Source organism: Lethenteron reissneri, chromosome 71 (assembly GCF_015708825.2).
Source record: "Lethenteron reissneri isolate LAM-NWPU_2019-01 chromosome 71, ASM1570882v1, whole genome shotgun sequence".
NCBI classification, from domain to species: domain Eukaryota; kingdom Metazoa; phylum Chordata; class Hyperoartia; order Petromyzontiformes; family Petromyzontidae; genus Lethenteron; species Lethenteron reissneri.
In genome coordinates, this window is record NC_083849.1 from 1,170,047 (window position 1) to 1,177,838 (window position 7,792).

Consider the following 7,792-nt stretch of genomic DNA (forward strand, 5'->3'; position numbering starts at 1 on the left):
CACCGACACACACACCGACACACACACGACACACACAGACACACAGACACACCGACACACACACCGACACTCACCAACACACACACCGACACACACACTCACACACACACACACCAACACACACACCGACACACACACACAGACACACACGCACAGACACTGACACACACACAGACACACACATACCGACACACACCGACACACACACACACTGACACACACATAGACACTGACACACACACACCGACACACACACACACTGACACACACACACCGACACACACACACACACACACTGACACACACACAGCGACACACACACCGACACACACACACTCCAACACACACACCAACACACCACACACCGACACACACACACCGACACTCACCAACACACACACCGACACACACACACACACAGACACACACACACTGACACACACACCAACACACACACAGACACACACACACAGACACACACACCAACACACCAACACACACACATCGACACACAGACACACACGCACCGACACACACACACACACTGACACACACACGCCAACACACACACACACCAACACACACACACAGACACACACAGACACGCACACGTGCAACCCATGGCTGTGCGCGGCTAATTAGCATAATTATCGTTGGCGATAATTAACGAGGCATTAACGTTCATCCTGTGGATCGGGTGTTAAGTAGCGACATCATCTGCTGGTGGTCATGTGCAGAGCGTCCGGGGATAGAGCGTCTCGTGTAGCGGTGATACGGTGTCTGTGTGTGTCTGTGTGTGTGTCAGTGTGTGTGTGTGTGTCTGTGTGTGTGTCTGTGTGTGTGTGTGTCTGTGTGTGTGTGTGTGTAAGTGTGTGTTTGTGTCTGTGTGTGTGTGTAGCTGTGTGTGTGTGTGTCGGTGTGTGTGTGTCAGTGTGTGTGTCAGTGTTTGTGTGTGTGTCTGTGTGTGTGTGTCAGTGTGTGTCTGTGTGTGTGTCAGTGTGTGTGTGTCTGAGTTGGAGTGTGTGTGTGTCGGTGTGTGTGTGTCAGTGTCTGTGTGTGTGTCAGTGTGTGTGTGTTTGTGTGTGTGTCAGTGTGTGTGTGTCTGTGTTTGTGTGTGTGTCTGTGTTGGAGTGTGTGTCAGTGTGTGTGTGTTTGTGTGTGTGTGTCAGTGTGTGTGTGTCAGTGTGTGTGTGTCGGTGTGTGTGTTGGTGTGTGTGTGTCAGTGTGTTTGTGTCTGTGTGTGTGTGTCTGTGTGTGTGTGTCGGTGTGTCAGTGTGTCTGTGTGTGTGTGTGTCTGTGTTGGAGTGTGTGTGTGTCGGTGTGTGTGTGTCAGTGTGTGTGTCAGTGTGTCTGTGTGTGTGTGTCTGTGTGTGTATCAGTGTGTGTGTCAGTGTGTGTCTGTGTGTCTGTGTTTGTGTCAGTGTGTGCGTCAGTATATGTTGGCGTGTGTGTTTGTGTGTGTGTGTGTGTCGGTGTGTGTCGGTGTGTGTCTGTGTGTGTGTCTGTGTGTGTGTCAGTGTGTGTGTGTGTTCGTGTGTGTGTCTGTGTGTGTGTGTTGGTGTATGTTTGTATGTGTGTGTGTGTCAGTGTGTGTGTCGGTGTGTGTGTCTGTGTGTCTGTCGGTGTGTGTGGCAGTGTGTGTCTGTGTGTGTGTGTCTGTGTGTGTGTCTGTGTGTGTCTGTGTGTGTGTCTGTGTATCAGTGTGTGTGTCGGTGTGTGTGTGTCAGTGTGTGTGTGTCTGTGTGTGTGTAGTGTGTGTGTGTCTGTGTTGGAGTGTGTGTGTGTGTCGGTGTGTGTGTGTCAGTGTGTGTGTCAGTGTGTCTGTGTGTGTGTGTCAGTGTCTGTGTATGTGTCTGTGTGTGTGTCTGTGTGTTGTCTGTGTGTGTATGGCAGTGTGTGTGTGTCTGTGTGTATGTGTGTGTCAGTGTGTGTCTGTGTGTGTGTGTCTTTGTTGATGTTTGGCACGGCAACCTCTGGGTTTTGCCTGGGTCGCTCATAGCCTGGCTAAAGTGGTATGTTCATGCAGTCCCCACACTTACGAACACCCCATAATTACGAACACCCCATACTTACGAACACCCCACACTTACGAACACCCCGTACTTACGAACACCCCACACTTACGAACACCCCACACTTACGAACACCCCATACTTACGAACACCCCACACTTACGAACACTACACACCTACAAACACCCCCACTTACGTACACCCCAACGTACAAACACCCCAACGTACGAACACCCCGTACTTACGAACACCCCGCACTTACGAACACCCCCACTTACGTACACCCCGCACTTATGTACACCCCCACTTACGTACACCCCAACGTACAAACACCCGAACGTACGAACACCCCGTACTTACGAACACCCCCCACTTACGTACATCCCGAACTTACGTACACCCCCACTTACGAACACCCCCAGTTACGAACACCTCGAACTTACGAACACCCCGCACTTATGTACACCCCCACTTACGAACACCCCCACTTACGAACACCACCAACACTGTTTAACTGATGTTGGCTTTCGCGACCAATATCATCCACAATACAGGTTTCATTGTGGTTTCATCGCGTTTATTTACGTAAGATACCAACGACATTATAGATACGTAATGTTAAAAGAAGCGCAGTTAATTAAAGAGTTAATGAATGTCTTCTTGGTTCTTTCGGTAAAGTCACGTAGAAGGGAAGTAATAAAATAATAAAAAAAACATGATAAAATAATATAATAATATAATAAAATAAAATAATAAAATAATATATTTCCATTTAAAGCTTTCGTGACTGCAGGGATTCATCTTCATGGTTCTTTCGGTAAAGTCACGTAGAAGGGAAATAATAAAATAATAAAAATAAAACATAAATACAATTCTCACGACGTTTCGGCCACAACGCAAGCAGCCGTCTTCAGGTGTCTTTCCGACAGGCCTGTTCTTCACCTGAGGACGGCTGCTTGCGTTGTGGCCGAAACGTCGTGAGAATTGTTTTATTATGTTTTATTTTTATTATTTTATTACTTCCCTTCTACGTGACTTTACCGAAAGAACCAAGAAGATGAATCCCTGCAGTCACGAAAGCTTTAAATGGAAAGTTAATGAATGCTCACTGTGCATACAGAAGCCAGTCGTTACTAGGTGAATGGTTGATAAGTGAACACATTTGGATCTATGGAGGCACTACAATACACTACACTATATACTACTATACTACACTACTACACACTACACTACACTATTATTAATAGAGACCCATAGATACAGATATACACCCATAGAGACACACACAGAGACACACAGAGACACGTATAGATGAATAGAGACCCATAGACACACATTTACACCCATACAGACACGCAGAGACACACATAGAGATGCATAGAGATGATCAGAAACTAACAGAGATACATAGAGACCCGCAGACTTAACTAAAACTAAACTATTTTGATTGCCCAACGAATTGGTGGCCGATCGTATGGAATTGTATACTCGCTAAATACTCCTTAGGTACTCACTCACTCACGTACTTACTCACTCACCAACTCATTCAATCACCCACTCACTAATTTACTCATCCACTCACTCACTCACCCACTCACTTACCCACTCACTCACTCATCCACTCACTCAATCGCTCACTCACTCACCCACTCACGTACTTACTCACTCACCAACTCATTCAATCACCCACTCACAAATTTACTTACCAACTCACTCACTCACCCACTTACTCATTCACTCACTCACCCACTCACTCACTTCCACATTCACTCACTCACCCACTCACTCATTCACTCACTCATTCACTCAATCACTCACCCACTCACTCATTCACTCATCCACTCACTCACCCGCTCACTCACTCACCCACTCATTCACTCACTTACCCACTCACTCATTCACTCACCAACTCAATCACTGATTCAATCACTCACTGACTCAACCATTTACCCACTCACTCACCCACTCAATAAATCACGTACCCACTAACCCGCTTACTCACCAATTAACTCACTCATTCCCCTTATCTAATCCCTAAAGTTCAGGGTGGTGGTGATGGTAGTGTTGATGGAGGTGATGGTGATGATAGTGGTGATGATGGTGTTGCCAGGGTGGTGATGGTGGTGTAGTGGTTGTGATGGAGCTACGCTGATAGTGGTGATGATGATGATACTGGTGGTGATAGTGATAGTGTTGATGATGATGGTGATAGTGGTGATGATGATGATACTGGTGGTGATAGTGATAGTGATGATGATGGTGATGCTGGTGGTGATAGTGATAGTGATGATTATGGTGATGATGGTGATAGTGATAGTGGTGATGATGATGATACTGGTGGTGATAGTGATAGTGGTGATGATGGTGATGATGGTGGTGATAGTGATAGTGATGATGATGATGCTGGTGGTGATAGTGATAGTGATGATGATGGTGGTGATGGTGGTGATAGTGATAGTGATGATGATGATGCTGGTGGTGATAGTGATAGTGGTGATGATGGTGATGATAGTGATAGTGATGATGATGGTGATGCTGGTGGTGATAGTGATAGTGATGATGATGGTGATGCTGGTGGTGATAGTGATAGTGATGATTATGGTGATGATGGTGGTGATAGTGATAGTGGTGATGATGGTGATGATGGTGATGATAGTGATAGTGATGATGATGGTGATGCTGGTGGTGGTAGTGATAGTGGTGATGATGGTGATGCTGGTGGTGATAGTGATAGTGATGATGATGGTGATGCTGGTGGTGATAGTGATAGTGATGATGATGATGCTGGTGGTGGTAGTGATAGTGGTGATGATGGTGATGATGGTGGTGATAGTGATAGTGATGATGATGGTGATGCTGGTGGTGATAGTGATAGTGGTGATGATGGTGATGATGGTGGTGATAGTGGTGATGATGGTAATGATGGTGGTGATAGTGATAGTGGTGATGATGGTAATGATGGTGGTGAAAGTGCTGGTGACGATGGTGGTGCATTGTGTAAAAGCAGTTTACAACACAACTCCACCACTGCCACCACCACCACCACCACCACTCCACCACCACCACTCCACAACCACCACTCCACCACCACCACTACACCACTGCCACCACCATCACCACTCCACCACCACCACTGCCACCACTATCACCACTCCACCACCACCGCTCCACCACCACCACCACCACTCCACCACCACCACCGTTCCACCACTGCCACCACCACCACTCCACCACCACCACCACCGCTCCACCACCACCACCACCACCATCCTCCCATCTCGTCCCCCACCCACCTTCCTCCCTCACCTCGGCCGCTCACCCCGCCACCACCACCACCACCACCGCCACCACCACCGCCACCACCACCACCATGGCCGTGGTTGATTGCGCTGACAAGCGTGGTGGCTCACGCGATCCGTCACGCCGACTCCGCTGGGAGTCCACGCGGGGACTTCGGTGTGACACAACTAACACACGCAACAACCAACACACGCAACAACCAACACGCGCAACAACTAACACACGCAACAACCAACACGCGCAAAAACTAACACAAGCAACAACCAACACACGCAACAACCAACACGCAACAACTAACACACGCAACAACCAACACGCGCAACAACCAACACACGCAACAACCAACACACGCAACAACCAACCACCAACACACGCAACAACTAACACACACAACAACCAACCACCAACACACGCAACAACCAACACACGCAACAACCAACCACCAACACACGCAACAACCAACACACGCAACAACCAACCAACGCAACAACTAACACACGCAACAACCAACACACGCAACAACTAACACACGCAACAACCAACACACGCAACAACTAACACACGCAACAATCAACACACGCAACAACCAACACACGCAACAACCAACACACGCAACAACCAACACACGTAATAACTAACACACGCAACAATCAACACACGCAACAACTAACACACACAACAACCAACACACGCAACAATCAACACACGCAACAACCAACACACGCAACAACCAACACACGTAATAACTAACACACGCAACAATCAACACACGCAACAACTAACACACACAACAACCAACACACGCAACAATCAACACACGCAACAACCAACACACGCAACAACCAACACACGTAATAACTAACACACGCAACAATCAACACACGCAACACCTAACACACACAACAACCAACACACGCAACAACTAACACACGCAACAACCAACACAAATGTGATTGAGTGGGTGAGTGGGTGAGTTGGTAGGTGGGTGAGTGGGTGGGTGGGTGAGTGGGTGAGTGAGTGGGTGAGTGAGTGGGTGGGTGAGTTGCTGGGTGGGTGAGTGGGTGAATTGGTAGGTGGGTGAGTGGGTGAGTGGGAGGGTGAGTGGGTGAGTGGGTGGTTGAGCGAGTGGGTGAGTGGGTGAGTTCGTTGGTAGGTCGGTGAGTGGGTGAATGGGTGAGTAAGTGGGTGAGTTGGTAGGTGGGTGAGTGGGTGAGTGAGTGGGTGGGTGAGTTGCTGGGTGGGTGAGTGAGTGGGTGGGTGAGTGGGTGAGTTGGTGGGTGAGTGAGTGGCACGTGCTAGAGAAGAGATGGAGTGATGTGGTACAGGAGGACGTGGAGCTGAGTGGACTTGCCCATGACCGAAACCAGCGGTGTCAAGGTCGGCCTCTGTGGAGGAGGAGGCTCGTGAAGGACGCTACTGGGCAGTGCCAGGCTAGGTGCACTGTGAGGCTACTGGGGACGGTGGAGGCAGTCGCCCTCCAGTAACAACGGAGGGCGGAGGAGCGACGCCCACAACAACGAGCGAAGCTCCGGGCGGATAAAACGCAGCGAGTTGGCACAGTGAGGGGCACAGGTGGTGCATCAGCCACTCATCTCAGTCAATAAGCCCATGGCACCTGCTGGGTCTGTCCCGTGACCTCCTCCTGCACCTAGCCTGGCACAGCAGTCAACCCACGGCACCTGCTGGGTCTGTCCCGTGACCTCCTCCTGCACCTAGCCTGGCACAGCAGTCAACTCATGGCACCACCTGGGTCTGTCCCGTGACCTCCTCCTGCACCTAGCCTGGCACAGCAGTCAACCCACGGCACCTGCTGGGTCTGCCCCGTGACCTCCTCATCATGCACCTAGCCTGGCACAGCAGTCAACCCATGGCACCTGCTGGGTCTGTCCCGTGACCTCCTCCTGCACCTAGCCTGGCACAGCAGTCAACCCACGGCACCTGCAGGGTCCGTCCCGTGACCTCCTCCTGCACCTAGCCTGGCACAGCAGTCAACCCACGGCACCTGCAGGGTCCGTCCCGTGACCTCCTCCTGCACCTAGCCTGGTACAAGCTCCGTGGCGACGTCATCGCCAAAGTGGGGAGCGGTGGTGCAGTGGTTAGCGCCACGCTGCGACACTCACAACCCGGTTCCTGGGCCTCCCCTAGGTCGACTCAGCCTCAAACGAGTTAACCGGTGTTGCGTGTGCGCAGTAATCATCGCCAGCCCTCCTAGAGGCTACCTGGGGGAGCTTTGTCTCTGTGTGTATGTCATAGGTGGTGCTGCTACTCGCTACTAGCAGCACTTGCCCCTGCAGCCCTGCTAGAGGCTACCTGGGGGAGCTTTGTCTGTGTGTACATCATAGGCGCTACTGCTGCTACTCACTGCACTTGCCCCTGCAGCCCTGCCGGAGTTTATTTGTCTTTGCCTTTAGCTATCGTTTGTAAGGGTGATTACAAATCGATGTCTACGCGGGAGATCGATGGCGGCGGATCGCGTGGCC

The 7,792-nt window shown here is 50.3% G+C and overlaps 1 protein-coding gene across 1 annotated transcript in view; it reads right to left on the bottom strand.

Moving 5' to 3' along the window:
- The window catches only part of LOC133361182 (volume-regulated anion channel subunit LRRC8C-like), a 6,031-nt gene extending 3,636 nt beyond the window's left edge, over positions 1–2,395 (bottom strand). Inside the window, exon 1 of the mRNA XM_061580065.1 lies at positions 2,390–2,395. Within this exon, the coding sequence (XP_061436049.1) occupies positions 2,390–2,395 (6 nt within the window). The remainder of the gene's footprint in view (positions 1–2,389) is intronic.
- Positions 2,396–7,792: the final 5,397 nt, after the last annotated feature.